Raw genomic sequence first — 18,880 nt, 5'->3', positions numbered from 1 at the left:
ACACCTGATAAACATATACCAAATGCAATGCGACTTTTAGTTAATTGCACAATATCTTGTAAAAGTTAATATACTGAGTGACTAGGATATGTATTCCCTTCATCAGTACCAGCACAGTACTGGTTAACATCTGGACTTCATTGTGGGAAGTCATACGACTGCCATTAGAACAAATATACATGCATTTCACTATATTATTGCCTTTTGACTTTTTAAATACTGTTTTTTATAACATCATCTATTTCTAGAAAATAAGTGTGTAGTTGTTCATTTTCTTAACATATCTATTATTTCCTACTTTTTTGTCCTCTTTCTTTAAGTCACAAAAATCACACACAGGCGTCTCTGTAGGCCTATATACTGTACACACTAAAACATTCCAGTATGCTCACAGGAATAGCTGCTGTACCATTCAAATTTCACTTGGCATCAAAAATCATCACAAGGAGATACTGTAGGAGGCCATATATTTTGACCTCTGGGAAAAAGTTAATGGGAAGTAAAAGGTTTTAACATAGGCTACCTGTGTACTTCACTCCTGCACAGCGGAGGGAGGGGGGCGCACACAGCAGTTGGGCCGTCTGACATTTCGCAGCATTGACCTAAAAATGTTCTGCTGCCTCCTCTTTTTCTTCCTGCCATGTCGCGGAGAATCGCCCGCAGAGATGGACTTCCTGATCGAGGACTGGAGTTTCCTCTCCTGCTCCTTGATTTTACATTGCAGATGGCTCTGGATGGCAAAGCCCAGGCACTCTAGGTCAACACCAGCCCCATACACCTCCCACGTCATCCCTTGTTCGTCCCAAACCACGTCCTGAACATTCTTTTCCTTCAGATCCCCTGATTTGTCATCCACCTCATCTTCCTTTTTCTCTGGCTTCAGCTCAGTCTTGCCCGGATTTTTCCCCTTTATCGATGCTTTTGCTCCAGCCTTGGTCTGATCTTTTGAACAGATAGACTTTGGTTTGTCATCCGTTCCTGTCAAAGTGGTCTTGGCTGTAGATATAGACTGAGACAGAGCATTGCTGTCATCAGATTTGGACTTGCAACTACTAGCTGCCACTTCTAATTGTGAAGCGGGAGCTTGCTGAGCAGTGAGTGTCTTGGCAGACTGCGCCGGAGGAGACATTACTTCAGATATTGTGGCCTTAGGCATACACTGGGAGTTGACCGTCTCCCCTTGATGGGGTCCTACATTGGTCAACTGTTCCTTTTGGCCACTGGGTTCGATGTTAATCTGATAAACAGGATGCAAGGGTAGAGGACCTCTCTGGATGTTGCATAGAGCTGAGCCAAGCTCCTTAGGCTTGGCCCCTAGCCTGAAGTCCTGCTGCATGGAAGTGGCCTCAGTGTGGAGGACCACACTGGTGTTTTGATTGGGACACAGCTCGGCCTCCAGGGTGAGTATCTCCGACCTAGGATCCATAGAGGTGGGTGGTGAAGCCATAGGAACCCGCAAGGGATCCATCTGGTGTAGGCCCACACTGCTGTCCCCATGGTAAGCTACAGCCAGGCTCAGAGTGTCCTCCCTGTTGATATCTCTGGCGCTGGGCCTGCGAGGTTCCGCAAGAGGCAGCAGACTGGGACTGGTGCACACAGCCTTATTGCAAGTATTAGCTACTGCCTGCACCTCTACATCTTGCCATTGCTTAGTAGGGGTGCATGACAGGGAGGTCATTGTAGAGGCCTCGCTATAGAACTTAAAGGAGGACTGACGCTGCTCCGCAGAGACTTCAGTCTCAGTCTGTCTGGATTCCTCAACCACTAGCCCATGTGCTGGTGTGTGATGTTGAGCCTGGGGTGGTGAAGAGGAACCCTGTTGTGAAGACATCGGCTGGTGTTTATCTAAGGAGGTGTGTGCATTTTTGACAGGTCGCAAGTCCTGTGGTGTGGAGCTTGAATTCTTATTTGTAAGTCCTGCATTAGTGCCGAGGCTCCTGGATGGAGGTGTGTTAGTAGTAGTGGTGGTGGTGGTGGTGGTGGTGGTGGTGCTGGTGCTGGTGGTGAGCAGAACTGCAGACTCCACATTCGGTTTAGTTTGAAACATCTCTTGGATTTTGTATTCCATTTGAGGAGGTGCTGGGGATTTCGTCTCAGGGGTACAAGCTTTAGAGGCCTGCGGGGGGCACTGCAACTGACCAGGGCTGATGGCTGAGCTATATGAGGGGCTATTTATACTATCGGGCTCTTTAGATTTCAAGGGGAGAGCAATGTCCTTGTTTGTGGAGGATGAAACCCCCTTTGCGCTACACTGCTGAGGTGTCAGCACAGATGCTGTATGTTTTGATTCACAGGCTCTGTCGAGCTTTTGATTATTTGAAGAGACATCGCTGTTGCTATTCCCCTTAAGTAATTCTAAGGACACTCCACAGCCTTGCGGTGTAGGCTCTGCACAGATCTCCTCTGGCAGGCTCGGTCCTTTCACTCTGAAGTCATTTGACGGCATGTCAACCTTTGATGATGTAATGGCAGGCGACAGGGCAGCATTACAGATATCCTTCTCCTCTTTCAGGGTTAACATCCTCAAATTAGCATTACTATCCCTCTGGCTCTCTCCCACTCCACTCACATCTTGACCTACCCGCAATGACGAGTCTGGTATCTGTTGGCTGAGGCCCCCAATCACGTGTCCAGATTTCTCCTGGTTTTCATAGGCAGGGGTAAGCGTGTCTGAGACTACACCTCCAGCTGATTCTACCCCCTTTTGGGTAATTGAGGAGGTGTTATTAGTAGTAGTAGTGGTGGTGGTAGTCATAGTGACATGTACGTTATCCTGCCTGCACTCTGTAGAGGAAAGGGTAGAGGTTGGACAAACCTGTGTAAGGTTTAGGTTAGGTTCCTTTGCCCAGTTGGCGTTAGACTCCTTATTACCCTGAGCGTCTACAGCCAGCTGAGGCACCATCTGGACTGTCACTGTCCTTTTTGGGTTAGTTCCCATCCTGAATCCACCGCTTTACAGTCTCTGTAGTTAATCCAAAAGTTGAAAAGAGATGTACGATATCCTAAATTCCCTAGAGCAGGAAAATATAAAAAATCTTAGTTTCATGAAGCTGAGTGTGTTTCATTACATCATACACAAAATATTGATAACATTCATCACATGTACCAGACTATATTCACTGGTCAACAGGACCATCATATCACTTCTATTCTGGATAGTTTTGCAGTGACAGTCTGCATTTGGAAGATCATACTCATTAGAATAGAGTATACAAAGGACAACATGAATCCACAAATATCAAAATCTGACCAAACCTATTTTCTATTATAATTCAGTCTCCACAGCCAAAAATGACAGTTAAGTAATTTGAGTTGAAAATCTGACTGAACTGCTGTTGGGCCACACTGAGTGAAATGTAATAGTGTCCCACAGGTGTCTTCTAGTCCAAAATAGATAACACATGTATTAATCATAATGTATTAATCATAAATGTGACTGGTGTCATTTCTTAACAGCCCGCTTTAATTATTTTCTCTCTCTCTTGTTGATTAACATGCCAAGAGTGTGTTGTAGGAACTTGTGATGATGTTATTACAGCAACATAAATATGCAGTATGTACATCATTGATATAAAATACAATTACATTTTTACAATGCATTGCATCAACTTAAAATAAATCCATAAAACCCTATAAATAACACACATTTTGCCATGCATGGTACAAATGACATGAGGCATCAATGTTTCTGGATTTCGCTTTGGCTATTATGTTGCCATTGTCATGTCATATTATTATTTCTTCATAGACCTAGTGAAAAATGGCAATGCTTTATAAGAACGGCCCATTAATTTCAGCAACCTGTCCTGCCCACCTCATTAGGGACTCGATGTTAGAGAAAACTCCAACACAGTGGTATGAATACATGCAAATAAGTAAATCATGTGCAAGAGATATCTGAGTATTCACTACCCACATCACAGTCACACAATCTACACATACTGTAAAGAGAAGACACATCCTACACCAACATGGTGCCTTGCTAACCTGGTGTTTTACAGCCAGAACCAATTAAGACTTTTAATTCAATTGCAAGTATTGATGAGTGATCAGTATCAGTTCCACTGACTAGCCTTAGCCTGTAAGCCAACTAATCGAACAAAGAACGCAAGCTCCTCCCTTGACTTAAATCCCGTTTGCTAACAAGAAATAGTCAAGAATGCTTGTCTCTTGGCAGCCATACATAGAATAGGTTTTGTGTCATAGGCTAACATGCTGTAGGTAATGTCTAACTCAGTGAAAATAATAATATTTATAATTAATTAATACTCCATGTCTGAACAAATGCATAGATTAGAAAGCATTTGTAATTGTGAAATGAACAAAATAATGAATATTACAGCTAAGATTTTACTATATAAAGGCTATCTATAGGCTATTCAATGCAAATCGTCGATTCGTCGCCTACTGGTGGTAAAGGCCATATATAAGCTACATTTTTAGAAAGGACCTCCTGAGTCCTGACTATACTAGCCTTGAAGAACAGAATCTCCGCGTGTAAAGAGCGACTGGAGCAGCAGACAGGTCTTTAACATTAGCCCCGTTTGGAACCTCACTCTCCAAGATAGCGCAAAGATGAGGTTCCGCTGCATAGGGTCCCGGCAGAGGTAGAGTCCGGCAAAAGTCAGTGAATATTACCCTTTTCGCAACATCGTATCCAAAAAGTAAAGAGAGTCCGAGACACCTACAGATGTTTGCAAAATAGTCGGTAAGTTAAATTAAACCTCCGGGGTGAAACAGCCGTTTAAATCGCTCATTTAGTCAGCCTGTGGCATGTTTTCCCATTGTAGCCGAATCGGGAGCAGTACTTGCACCTGCCGTCGGGGGGGTTCACCCAGGTTGAATGGGAAAACATGGCACGGGCTGACGAAATAAGCGATTTAAACGGTTGTTTCAACCCCGTCGGTTAAATGTAATTTTCCGAACACTTTCCAAACATCTGTAGGTGTCTTGGACTACCTTTACTTTTTGTATACGATGTTGTGAAAAGGGTAATATTCACTGACTTTTGCCGGATTCTAGCTCTGGCGGGACCCTACGCAGCGGAACCTCATCTCGACGCTATCTTGGAGAGTGAGGTTCCAAACGGGGCTAGTCTATGCCTATATAGCCTACACATCTCGGCTACATGTGTCAGCTTAGATATGATGAGGACCACGGACTCCAAACCGAAAAGATCAGACAGCGACAAGTGATGCTGATGAGCTCGCCGTGCCAATTAAGAGGAACGCTCCGCAGCCGCCCATCAGCCCATCCCACCCTCACAAACATTCCACGAGCGCCACCGATCCTGTTCTGATTTGACCTTGCGGATGCGTTCGTTCATCGTCAGACACAATAGAACAAGACTGACGTCGGACGGATAGAAAGGGACACTTACCCCGAGAGCCGTTACGTTCTGTTCATATTATGTAGTCTTTGAGCGTGCACTGGAGATGGGTCACAGTATAATAGGATCCTATTGTGCGCCACCGTGTCGCCGTGCAGGTTGGTTGGTCTCCTCGAGAAGTGGATATCAAGTCAGTGTCGGTGACATCAAGCCACGCCCTCTATCAGAACCGGTCTGAATGTGGGTCTCATGTGGGAAAAGGTAATGATGATAATTGGGTCTAACATTCAGCCAGCCAGGCATTATCGATTCATTCTCTCGGGAAGAGCGCGAAGCTCTGTGGTGTAAAGTAACTAAGTACATGTAAGTACTGTACGTACTGTAAGTACAATTTTGAGGTATTTTGTACTTTCCTCAGTATTTACAATTTTAAATACATTTACTTCTACCCCACTACATCTCAGAGGAAAATATTGTAGGCTATTTTTTACTCCACTACAATTATATGAAAACTTTGTTACTAGTTACTTTGTAGATTTGGATTATTATTACAAAACACACTAACCACTTGAAAATAGCAGATCTACAAGCTCACAATGGGTGGCATTTGTGAGCATGTAGCTATTTTCAAAACAATATTTTACACATTTTGAACTTGTGAAATGGTACATTCTGCACAATGAGTACTTTTACTTTTGGTACTTTAAGTATATTTGATGCCGATACTTTTGTGCTTTCACTCAAGTACATTTTGAATACGGGACTTCTACTAGTAGCAGACTATATCTACATTGAGGTATCGATACTTTTACTTAAGTAAAACATGAGTACTTCCCTCACTGCAGAAGCTTGGACCGTGATGCATCTGATCAAGTGATCACCTCTTCACATTCGCTCTGCTGACTTCACCAATTAACATTTTATTAGAGATATATTGCAGGCTGTATGAGAAAAATCGATGTCACCTTTCCCAGCGGGGTTTGTGCTGTCTGCCCACTATACCCAATTACATGATTATGCCTTAAAGTTCTATAAATACAAAACATCACGTGGATGCACCCATGGGACGTATCATCAGTGTTATAGCCTGGGGTCGACAGGTGTTTCGGGTCTCGCAACATACACCCTCGCCCAGTTGACCCAGCTCGGGGTTGATCAAGCCCCCGACTTACGTCCCAGCTACCCACAGTCAGTCTTCTTAGGACAAGACAGGGCCCCTCAGTCCGCTTCTCCGGAACTACTCTGCCGGGACCGGGGGAGGCTCTGGCATGTGGAAGGACTAGGCTCTGTGGATGGCCTCCTGTCCGGGCCCCTCATTCGTCTCACCAGGTCCAGGACCTGAGCGTTGCACCAGACTCCCCCGCTCCAAACATTTCACTCCGGCGTGATGGTGTCTTGGGCCGTGGTGGTACTGCAGGCTCCACTTGCGGCTTGCCTGAAAGGCCCTCCTTAAAAGCAGGGCTGCGCGGAGCCCTGCTTCTAAATTTCGCCGATTTTCGCCGTATTTTTTTCTTCTTCACACCGTTTGGTGCGCCCCCCCCCAGGTTGGTGCCCTGTGCTTCAGCACCTCAAGCCCGTTGGATAAGCCACCACTGGCATCAACCCATACTGCTCCTGGGTACCGTCTACATTCCGGCTGTCATCCGTCTCTCTGGTGGCCGCCAGACTGTTCCTGGTTGTCACGTAGTCTATTCCTATGAGCCACTATAAATAGAATAACTATAAATAAAAAACATCACATGGATGTTTTTGGGACCTATCATCAGTGTTGTAGTCTGGGGTCAACGGGTGTTTCGGGTCTCGCAACATACACCCTCGCCCAGGTGACCCAGCCGGGGTTGATCAAGCCCCCGACTTATGTCCCAGTAGCTACCCACGGTCAGTCCTCTTAGGGAAAGACATAACGCCCAGATGTCTGTGGTGTGTTGACTGATAATAAAGCCCTTTAATATTTAAATAGGACTATGGGCTACACATGATGAGAGAAAATGCACTGTGCATGTTCAACGATGCAAACGGTTCGTCCACAGTCCTCATTGGGGCCCTTTTGATTAAACCGTTATAATGAGGTTGATACTCTGAGGCTTTGTGGCTTCCTTTGAGGAATTAAGTATAGCAGCATAGGATTGATCTTCTACCCTTGAAAGCCCCAGGGAGGTGATTAGGTGAGACTGAGTACACAGAGCCTTTCCTCCCTTAAGTCTGGCCACACCAGACCTTAATTACTGTCTATTACACCAGTGGTTCCCAAACTTTTTAGCTGAAGACCCAAAAGAGAAATTAGACATTTACCTAGGACCCGAACTAGTGACAATAGCAGATCTACAAGCTCACAACACGTCGCATCGTGACGTGTTGTGAACTTGTAGATCTGCAATTTTCACTACTTTTTAAAGTCTTTCCCCCCTCTAATTCATGGATTTGTTTTAATTTTTTATGGAATTATTTTGAAAAATGTTTTAATTTGCTTTTGACTTACGGAAATTTGTGAATTTGTGGTGATTTTTTTGTAAATTCTTTGAAATCATAATAATTGAAAACAAAATCTAGGGGAAAGAAATTATGGGGTATTAACTCGCGACCCATAAAAAAACCCACTGTTATGGGGACCATTTTATTACACAACTGGTGGCCAGCTTAATGTATGCACTGTAGCCTAGGATATCAGAGCATTCAAGTCTTCCATTTGCTTTAGAGTCTGAGCTTCTATGGTGGAAAAACCAAATGGTTTCACAATGTAGAAATATTGAGGTCACTTTGTCATGTAACAAGAGAGTCATCTTGTGGTATGATTAGGAAAAACAGCCTATGAAACAATGAACTGAAAGTAGGAGCACACACGCACACACACACACACACACACACACACACACACACACACACACACACACACACACACACACACACACACACACACACACACACACACACACACACACACACACACACACACACACACACACACACACACACACACACACACACACACACACACACACACACACACACTTAAAGTTTAAATGAAGTTTCTAGGTGAAATTATGAAGGAGTAATTAGAGCACAAAATAAGTCTTCTACAAAAATGGGCACTTTTCACTTTTCATTATATCATTATACATTATGATTAATGTAATATATATTTTTTGAAGTTAACACCATTCTACATATAGCTGAACATGTTAAAAGTTTGAACTGAATTTCTAGCACAAACTATGTTTAAGTACATTAATGTGCCCGCTCTGCAGCAAGCCCACAATTACTTAGCAAAAGTTCCTTTGCATAGCTGGATGCAGCAGAAACATGTAGTTATATGTGGTTAAAATGTGTTTGGGGCTTTTATATGAGTGCAGATTATTAGGCATGTAACGATTCACTCAACTCACAATACGATTCGAATCACGATACTAGGTTCACGATACAATTCGTCACGATTTTTAAACACAAAAATAGTTTCCAGACAAATCTTTTTTTGCACCTTACGGTGAAGTGCATATTCAAGTGTTGTGTAGTGTTTTTCTGGCCTATAATGAATTCTGCCTCTGCCTCTTTATAGGCTAGAATTACATGCATTTTCATTTGAACTTTACAGATTGCTATAGTAGGAGAACCTCATGTAGATTTGTCAGGAAAGTTTCCTTAGCTACACCTCCAATATTTCTTGACTTTGCTTTAAAATGCATTACAGTTTGTCTAAAATCCATTAATCTAAACTAGTTGTCTTACCTTGTGCTTTAGTGTACTACCAAAGGGGGAGGTAGTCACCACTTCTCCACACTTTTCTACACCTGAAAACTTGTGATGTGACAATAAAGATGTTCTGATTCTATTCATGTCACTAATTGCTACATGGAGCCACTTGAGTTGAAACAGGACACGGAGTGCTATACTTCCAGAGTACTAAAGGTTAAATCGTTCAAGCCATTCTGTACCTCATGATTACATTCATAAAGTTGAATACAACTTGTTAATAATACACAGTAAAATCGTCAGTGATCATTTAACTCTGAGAGTGCACGCTCTCAGTTACAAATGGATAAATTAACACTGAGGATTTGTACCAGCTCTCTTCCAACCTAATTTACTCTAACATAATTTATTCAGATCATATATGTTACTAAATCTTGAAATGTCACTAATCTATGTGAAAAATCATTAATCTATCATTCTCTAAATCACTCATAAGAGAGGTTTCATACATAAACAATACATGTCAGAATTCTTCTTGGCATGAATGAGCAGCTGTCTCATTTGATCAAATTAACTAAATAAGATTGTGTCATATTTTGGACTGGGAAGGCATGGTTCTATTGAATTCATTTGGCTTATCACTCACCTGAAACGTAAGTTATTGCCAAGTGTACCATATTTTAAACACAAGGATCACATTCACAAACCTCGCTGCCTCCCCTTTCATTTAGCTACAACCTAAATGCTGCAGCCATGGTTTAATGCAGAAGTTAGATGTTTTTGTATTGGAAACTAAATATAAATGCTTCATGCCGATTATATTTTGTGGTTTATAACTGAACAAACATCAGACTTGCATTAGTAACTGGGTAACTGAAGATCCTGATTTTCTTGAGTTGTCATGGATTCTTGTTCTAGAGTAACCTTATGCCAAGGCCTAAATCTCCCCAGTTTGCTCATTGGAAAGTTGAACATGATGGTGGCACCCCCAGAGATGGTGGCACCAAGATCAACGTTTCGGTCAATAGACCTTCTTCAGGCACCAGATGCCTGAAGAAGATAAATAAGGTAAATAAAGTTGTCCCTATTGTTCAAGTGTAGACGGTGTGCGAGTCATTTTATTTTATTCTATAGGTCTGCTCAGAAAATGGGTCTGAGTGTGTTTTGGGGCGAGTCTTCCGTTTACCATTGCTCAGATGGCACTGGTGAACCATGGCGATGATGGATGGACTAAATAAAGTTTGTAAATGGACTATTACAATTTGTCTCAAAAGCTCTCAGATTAGAACCATTCCCATTCATGTTTTTGGGCACACATTTTCAGGGCATGAAAGTCAAGGCATTAACATGCCTTAACTGCATGAATGTGATCATAGATAGAGAGTCGTCTCATTATTACCACAACGTTGGCGTTTGTTCAGCAGTACAGGTGGCGGTGCAGGAACATAAGGCCGTCCAGGGCACAGCGTTTGGAGCAGAGTGGTGACCCCATATACACTATGGTGGTGACGCGAGGTTAGAGCAGCCTTGGATCCATGTACCATCCATCTGCCTCTTTCTGTTGAAAAAGAAAGAGAAACATTGTGGGAGTTATTCATAGGCGGGCACGTGAAACACTGAATTCAATACATAGAATTCACATTCATCTTTAATATCAATCGTCACTGAATCATCTTATAAGAGGACACTTGACCAGTGGTGTAAGTCAGATAACTGAGTAGCCTACATTCACTTAAGTACTGTACTTAAGTACAATGTTGAGGTATTTGTACTTTACTTGAATATTTCCAATTTCCAATACTTTTACTTCAACTCCATCTCAACCAAATGTTGTACTTTTTACTCCACTACAATGATTAGAACACTTTAGTTACTTTGTAGATTTTGATTATTATTACAAAACACCCAAACCACTTTATATTTCGGCCATTTGAAAATGGCAGATCTAGAAGCTCACATGCGTTGCATCGTAGATCTGCTATTTTCAAAAGATTGTTATACATTTGAAAACTTGAAATGGAACATATTCTGCATAATGAGTACTTTTACTTGTAATAGAGTATTTCTACATTGCAGTATTGATACTTTTACGTAAGTAAAAACATTTTAGTACTTTTTCCACCGTCTGAACGAATACCAATATGCTCGCCCCAAAACGCAGTCGTCCCGGGGCAAATCCGGCGGTATTCACCTCAGGTATTCGGATCCTAAACGTAACCTCAGTAAACTATGCCTAAATCTATAACCTTATTCCTAAACGTATCATCAGTAACATATTTCTAACCCTAATCTCAGTAAAAACAAATACAAGAACCACTGGTCCGCGAAAAAAATGGGGACTAGACGTGTTTTGGTGCGAGGCTTCCTGTTACCATCTGAACGTGTCCCACCACAATGACATCACATCATCAGCGTGTGGGTGAATGAATGAGACTTTGTCAACAACAGAAACGCAGACAGCCAACACATAAACACAGGTAACTTTAACCATACGATCACTTAACACTGTCACATCCCCAGCTGTGTGTGTGTGTGATAATGAATGCTGTTGCCATACAGCAGTTTAACGTTGGTAGATTAACTCCAGCTACACTTTAGTGTACTAACGTCACTATAGCATGCTAGCAATGCTAACGTCATGACAACCTGTTGTTAGCTAGCTAACTAAAGTAGTGGGTCGTGCTACGTCGTGTCTGTGCTCTGCTATTATAGATGGCATTAAAACAGTCGACTTAATCGCGCCACGCGACTCACGTCGACACTGTGTTTTTCATTATAATGGTTTAAATACGTGTTTTTGTGGAGTGAAATACGTCCAGTCAGTGTTTATCATAGTAACTCCCCAGGCAGCCAAGCTGCTGTACAAGTTATTTCTAATATAGTTTACCAAAGCAGTCCTTGATGATGATACGTCAACTCAACATAAACATGATTTCGTTCAGATAACGTCAATTCACTTATGGTCGCGTCAAACCTTACTTTGGTGACATCCACACCATCAGCGGATCAACGAACAATGTCCACTGACATGTCATTGGAGCCCTTTGTTATATCATGAATTCCACGGAGACGCAGACAGTCTGATCTGGCTGTGCGCAGCTCAGTCTGCTCGATGAATGCAATGACAGACATGTTTTTGAAGTACGGTCTTTTTAGTTTAAATGGTTGCAGCTCATGATTCCGACCCATGCAGTTCCTTCCTGAGTCCTGACACATGTGTTTCTGGGAGGTTCTCTTACCTACATTTAAATTAAGACACATGGATCTGCCCTTGATACACTGACTGTGACAGTACTTTGGCAGGGTGATTATCAAGCTTAGAAAGGAATACATAGAAGACCTTACCCTTAATAACCAGCACAGAATAGCAAGGGATGAACAATGTATGTTAAAACCCATTAAGACCCGAGGCAGATTCTACAAATGCCTTCTAAATCAGCAGTTCTCATACTTTCAAGATTTTTCAAAAATAGCTGATGTACAAGCTCGCAGTGGGGGCACGAAGTGGCGCGCTGTGAGCTTGTATCGCTGCTATTTTTTAATAGCCAACGCAAAAATGTAAAATGACACCAGTTACTTTCCCGGTTATAATGGGTTTTAAAGTGTGTGCAGGCTCAACTGCTGCTGCTGTGTGGTTCATCAGACAGTTGGTACATTTAAGGTATTGATTTGATAATTTTTCTCCCCTATGTGGATTTATTCTGTCCATTGATTTAATACTATTACTGTTTGTTGTAGAAATGCTGGGGTACATCTGGCAGTGTTTCTACACATCCTTCCTTAGATACTGGCTGAAGTGGCTCATCAGACATGCAACGGGGAAATGTGAGCTGCAGAGAATATGTTCAGGGTGCCAGCCTGGGGCCATCAGGACAACAAGAGCAGGTGAATTAAGTTCCATCAGCCTGTTGCTTTTCATGTATGTCTTCCATTTTATTTGAATTTTGCACTAATTGTTATCCTCTTTTTTTTTGGTGTCTTCCTTTTTTTATTTTTTTGTCAGAATATTCTCTCCAGTCATCAAAGAACAAGGTGAGACATTTTGATGTTCCCATATGCAGCACTGTGTTACGGTATAATTGAAATCTAAGAGTCTTGTGTAAGTGAAATAAATCTGTCTTTACTCTACTCAGTCCTCCTGAACTCGGCTTAAACACTTCATCTTATATACTTCATTGGCTTCATTGAGTCCCCCAGGGGTCTATACTGGGTCTAGGCCTGCTTTTCCCTCTACATCAAATCTAGTCGCCAAAAATAGCCGATCTACAAGCTCGTAATATGCATGTTTGCGTTGTGAGCTTGTAGATCAGCTACTTTCGCAGAAAGATTGCCCAGAATAGGCCTGCGTGCTAGGGTTCATGTGGTTAAGACACTAATTGAATACTGTAGAATACTGTAGTCATTTCTGTTAGTGCTTTTCAGCCTCTTTGAGACTTTGAAATGCCTCATATTCATGGCTATTGTGTATCATGGGATTTATTTTTAAGCCAAACAACAAAAAATGATGTAGCTTGCACAAAAACAATGTCACCCACTGTTTTACACCTGTAAACCTGTGCAATGATTTAAAACGATTAAAAAATATGCCAAATGGATGACAAAAAAAGCCTGAGGCTTGTTTACATTGTGGTCTATTAAACATTCAACACTCAAACATCTGGACAAAACAACAATGCAACAAAAAAAACTACCACAACAATATAGAAAATCAAAATATACAGATAACTCATTATAGGCGATAAGTTTCATTTCAACATTGGTTTGCTGTGCCACCTGCCTTTCATCTCGCTATTTAATTCTCTCCCTTTTGAAGGTTTTAAGAGGGGCTTTACAAGAGAGTGAGGATCATTTGGAGTCGTGTGTGGATCAGATCATGCGAGAGAAGCATGTCAAACCTCAGAAAGATCCCACGTAAATTATATTTTCTTTCCCTAAATCTTAACCTGAAGTCATCTTAAATGTTTTAGAATTATTATCAATTCCAAATGTTATTCAATTTAGTAGTTTTACAATGTTTGCATTGTTAATATTCCATTTCCCTGGCCTGCATGTCCCCTCTGTTACAGGTTCAAGAAGAGTTTGCACCTGTGTCTCTTACAAATAACAGGATACAGCACCTTGTACACATCTGTGGAGGAGCTTAGAAAGAAGGTCTTTGACTCAGAGAATGAAGAACATGAGGCCATGCTCCTTAAGGTATGAAGGATTGTGCTGTGTTTGAAATCAAGATCCTCAGACATTGCCTGGTCAATTTCTTTATCTTTAGATAGAGGCACAGGAAATATAAATAAATGTTAGATACTACTGTACGTGATGATAATGTATTAATGTCAATGTTTTCATCACTTAATGGGTTTTCACTAAAAGTTGGGATGAAAAAGGAAAACTGCATATTCCTCCCATTACATTGAGTGGTGAAAATGGTTTTCCCTGTGAAGCCAAGCTAAGTGAATCGTTTTTGCTGATTACACAAGTAGCCTCCACTTTAGAAAGACGACCTTCTTGATGACTAGGCTGATTTCACAAGTAAAATCTAATTTTATAGAAGACAGTAAATTCTGAATGCTGAATTGAAAATGTTATATAGTAGCCTACATTAAAACAGTTAGTCATGAGACCTGCACTGTCAGCCATTTTCTAGAGTGAATTATTTAAATAAGTTCACTTTTAACTCAGTTTTCATTCACTTCATCTGCGTATTCCATATTAACCACATGAACCCTAGCATCCCTATTTTTGGGGTGAACATTTGGTGACAATAGGACCTAATGTTACCAAATGTTCACCAAATATCTTGGTGACTTTGTTGATCACCTATTGAATAGGTGATCTATAAACTCACCAAGATATTTGGTGTAGAGGGGCAAAAGGAGCGGACCCAGTCTAGAGCCCTGGGGGACCAGTCAACTAAGTAATTGGGTTTAAGTGGTTAACAACTTAAACACTGTTGTGTTTGTGATCTTAGCTCTGGGACCTGTTGATGCCAGCCGTTAAATTGGAATCGAGGGTAAACAAGCAGTGGGGTGACATTGGATTCCAAGGAGAAGACCCTAAGACGGACTTCAGAGGAATGGGCTTGTTGGGACTGACTAATCTCGTGTGAGTTGAGGAAGTTGTATGATTAATTAGAAAGATAGATGAGATCGCAGAGACCCTACAGTACATCAATACCTTCCCTTTCTCAGAATGTGTTTAAATGGAGAGAAGCAAAACATTTAAAACATTGATACACCATAGAAAACTACCTACAAACAAAAATAATAGTGGAATGTTTGGTAAGAAAAAAGTATATACATGTGTGTGTTACACCATGGCTCTGAACATTCATATTCTATGCAGTATGCAACACACCTTTTACTGCAGTGGAAGGTTAATCATTCTGATTTGACTTTGTTGCAGTTTCTTCAGTGAAAACTACACAGACGAAGCGCGTCAGGTGCTGTCTCATGCAAGCCATCCAAAACAAGGGTAGGAAATATTCATTGACATGCCACGATCACCGTCATGTGTAAACTATAAAGATTATGTACAGTATATGTTTAATATTTAACTGACTTAACTGAAGCATTGCATAGACTGTACCTGTCTTTCTTAGGTAGAATTCACACTAAGCGCCTTTTTTACATAAAACCCTATGAGAAATTGCAACCACATACCGGCCAGGTTAGAAGGCAGGGCGATTTTCTCCGGTGGACTGGATTTGTGTGTCAAAAACGGTCCGGACCGTTTTTGAGAATCCATGCGTCATGTGCCATAAACGGTCCGGACCATTTTTGACCCATTTCTTTTTTATACGTGGGGCCCACGTGGGGCGCTCTAACGAAACTTTGGGATCATCCAAGGAGTCTCTGAGAAGGAGAGGCCGGCTGTAGATCCATGTCAAAAATCCTTCCGGTCGGCCGCTCCAATGTTAACTCCTTGACTAAAAGCTTAACATCTCCATTTCTTTTTAATGTGGTGGAAGTGAGCCGTTTTCGATTGGCGATCACTCTGCAATGGAGGATCGCGTTAGAAATATTATTGTTCCAGGCGTTAGTCGGGACCCTCCGCCGTCTCGCACGCACGCTTTGTTTACATGCACTTCCGCGTTGGGGCTTCTACAGCACGAAACGTATCAACCTAAGTGGATGGAAGAATAGCAGGCACTGAACGTACAATATTTTAATAAACCTCTGGCACCCGATGTGTTAAAGTTGTTAAAGTTATAGATACATTCTTTCAAGTCTTTCAGAAATTGGACATGGGCCGCTTTTTATTAGCTGTCCAATCACCACTGTGCACAAATGCAGAGCTGCTCGTCCAAGATGATGGTCTCGCTGTGCCCTGCTGTCAGCCACCAGGCACCCACACTCTAGACTACCACCAGCGTCCCTCCTCCTCTTCTGTCTTAACAAAACAGTATATCAAACCTATTATTACCTAGTGTAATTACATTGTATTCGCTATGTACCCTGTGGAGTTGTCTTTTCTTAAAGGCACACCTATTAATGTCACATTTATATAAGCGAGTTGTGTTGCAGCAGAGTGAACTCCAGGCAACCCTGACAGGAAGGGAAACGCAGACCTCTGTGCTCGTCTCTGGTAGCTGGTCTATTAAAGATTTTCGGTGATAAATATGCCATACAGTTGCGCAATCTTGTTTACATCCACATCTATACTTTTAAAAAAAAAAAGTTGTTTCCGTAAGTTCCATAGAACTTAATATTGAGGTCTGTATTCCGTCAATAGCAACGACCGCACCCCTACCCCTCCCCCCTTTTTACTTTTCAGCGGAAAAAGCACTCTATAGTGCATTTGTTTCTTCATTAAAGGCGATTAGTGTGAACATACACATGCTCCAGTTATGCTCCTGTCATGGAGCATTGTATCTCATGTCACACTGGCACACATGATTGAGCTAAACTTAAAAGCGCTCCATATTCCAGGTACTCTTATGCCATTGTTGGGATCAACTTGACAGAGATGGCTTACAGCCTCCTGAAGAGTGGTGCTCTGAAGCCCCATTTCTACAACACTGTGGCAGGAAAACCTGAGCTCCAGCACTTTCATCAGCTATACTGTGAGTATGTTTGGCCGTTTCACATGGAGGGTATTGCATCAACGTTGCTAATGATATCGGTGCTTACCTGAGAAAGCCGGATCAGAATTAACGTCCACTCCCACTTTAGGCACAAGGCATTCCATTAACACAGATTAAAGTGTCTCATCAACATTAAGACAAACATGAGCCCAATCCAGCCCAGAACAGAACATCGAAAAGATATGACGCAAAAAATAAATGAATAATAGAGTGGTGTGCTTATCAGCAAAACTCTGCTGATACAACAAAACTGTTTTTTTGACATTTCTTTGTCAGAACGAGTCACGCATGAATTGAAATCTGTTTAGTTATTGGATACTACAGCCGGCCGTCTACTCAGGCTAGATTTCCCAAAATATTCAACATTTTGTTGTACAAAAAGTGAATTCATTTTAAATGTATTTCCTAAATAATTGAGACGGATTACAACGATCAATATATCGATTTAAGTAATTGTTCATGTTTTAATTTTTCCTTCTATAGGTTACTTGGCATATGAATTCGATAAGTTTTGGTTGGCTGAGGAACCAGAGAGCATCATGGAGTTTAACCATTACAGGGAAAAGTTCCACAGCCAGGTGAAGACACACCTACAGGACCCCGATGTGTCCCTCACATTGACTGTCGGCCCTAAAAGCCAACATGGTTTACAGGAATAAATATCAGACCACTGCTGCACCGTGCCCCTATGACATTCTTTTGTATTGTAACCCAAGAGGAAGCCGCTAACTAACCAGTGCTGCCCAAATGTTAACACAAAAAGTCTTAGGCAGGGCATCCCGGTGGTTCACCTGGTGAGAGTGCATACCAGATAAATAAGGCTATGGTCCTTCCTGCAGCTGGCCCTGGTTCGAATCTGAGCCGAGGCGCTTGGCTTCATGTCATCCCCGCTCTCTCTGCTAACCATTTCTATCCAAAACACAGCAGAAATGCAAAAAGTCTGAAAAACATAAGAAAGTCTTGGGCCACTCAAGATAACACTCAACGTTCTCCATAATTTGAAACAAATAAAACCCTAAAAATAGATGTGGCGTTTAGAGTAGAGCACAAATGTAAATTCTATACCTCAAATAGGACCATTCCAATAGCGAACAGAATAAATGGGGAAGGAGATTTACTGTAGCAGATTGTAGTGAAAGAGGGTGATGTAGTGATTTGTATTCATAGTGATGGTTTGTGCACTTTTCAGTGACCAGGGAACAAACTGCTGCATTGTTGATGATAGACAGGAGTAATGACTGAAAAAGTTAATGTAGCTTTGAATTTTATTTAATCTTATATTGAGATGTCTCGTGTATTTATATAAACAATGCCTGTGTGTTGTCATCTTTGTCCTACTCAGGAGGTCAGTATGTATGTCAAAGACTTAACAAGAGTAAAGCAATGAAAAAATATTAGAATTTCTTCTTTGATGCCCTGTTGCTTTAGTGCCCTCCCTTGACGGTCTGTGCATGATTAAATGTGTCTCAACTGATACCATTAATACCATGTGTTGTACAAGGTGGTGCTGGGATTATAACATTGTCCTCACCCATTTCACACATTTGTATGTGATCCAGGACATTGACATGGTGTTTTTGCCTTTTTTAAATGCTGTTTGTATTTGAGGATACTTTTTTAATATTTCTAGACCAAAATATGAATTACTTTGTAATGTCCGACACCTCTTGTTCAATGTTAATAAATACACGTTTTCATGTTATGCTAGACCGTGTGTTGAGAGAGAGAGAACCACCGAACAAATGGTTAAAAAACCCACAAAGCACACATGGTTTATTTGTAAA

The 18,880-nt window shown here is 41.6% G+C and overlaps 2 protein-coding genes across 2 annotated transcripts; one reads left to right on the top strand and one right to left on the bottom strand.

Annotated features, from left to right (window-relative positions):
* On the bottom strand, positions 1–12,028 carry gprin3b (GPRIN family member 3b). The gene is made up of 3 exons (XM_084071331.1): positions 11,996–12,028; positions 10,416–10,574; positions 1–3,011 (listed from the first exon to the last, which is right to left on the bottom strand). The coding sequence occupies exon 3, from the start codon at positions 2,936–2,938 to the stop codon at positions 533–535; it is 2,406 nt and encodes an 801-aa protein (XP_083927457.1). The 5' UTR covers positions 2,939–3,011; positions 10,416–10,574; positions 11,996–12,028; the 3' UTR covers positions 1–532.
* On the top strand, positions 11,377–18,805 carry elmod2 (ELMO/CED-12 domain containing 2). Its single transcript, XM_084086073.1, has 9 exons — positions 11,377–11,493; positions 12,755–12,901; positions 13,020–13,048; positions 13,830–13,927; positions 14,083–14,212; positions 14,982–15,115; positions 15,416–15,484; positions 16,942–17,075; positions 17,580–18,805. Exons 2-9 carry the CDS (start codon positions 12,757–12,759, stop codon positions 17,753–17,755), a joined length of 915 nt encoding a protein of 304 aa, XP_083942199.1. The 5' UTR covers positions 11,377–11,493; positions 12,755–12,756; the 3' UTR covers positions 17,756–18,805.
* Positions 18,806–18,880: the final 75 nt, after the last annotated feature.

This window comes from Gymnoscopelus microlampas (genome assembly GCF_963454915.1).
Source record: "Gymnoscopelus microlampas genome assembly, chromosome: 2".
NCBI lineage: Eukaryota > Metazoa > Chordata > Actinopteri > Myctophiformes > Myctophidae > Gymnoscopelus > Gymnoscopelus microlampas.
The sequence above is the reverse complement of the archived record's forward strand: the minus strand, read 5'-3'. Positions and strand labels throughout refer to the sequence as shown.

What these genes read in the sequence shown, in the direction of transcription:
- gprin3b (XM_084071331.1), bottom strand. Translation starts at nt 2,938, where the DNA reads ATGGGAACTAACCCAAAAAGGACAGTGACAGTCCAGATGGTGCCTCAG.
- elmod2 (XM_084086073.1), top strand. Translation starts at nt 12,757, where the DNA reads ATGCTGGGGTACATCTGGCAGTGTTTCTACACATCCTTCCTTAGATAC. An exon ending in AAACCTCAGAAAGATCCCAC is followed by an intron (nt 13,928 to 14,082) that starts GTAAATTATATT and finishes CCTCTGTTACAG; the next exon opens with GTTCAAGAAGAGTTTGCACC. An exon ending in TTGGGACTGACTAATCTCGT is followed by an intron (nt 15,116 to 15,415) that starts GTGAGTTGAGGA and finishes ACTTTGTTGCAG; the next exon opens with TTTCTTCAGTGAAAACTACA.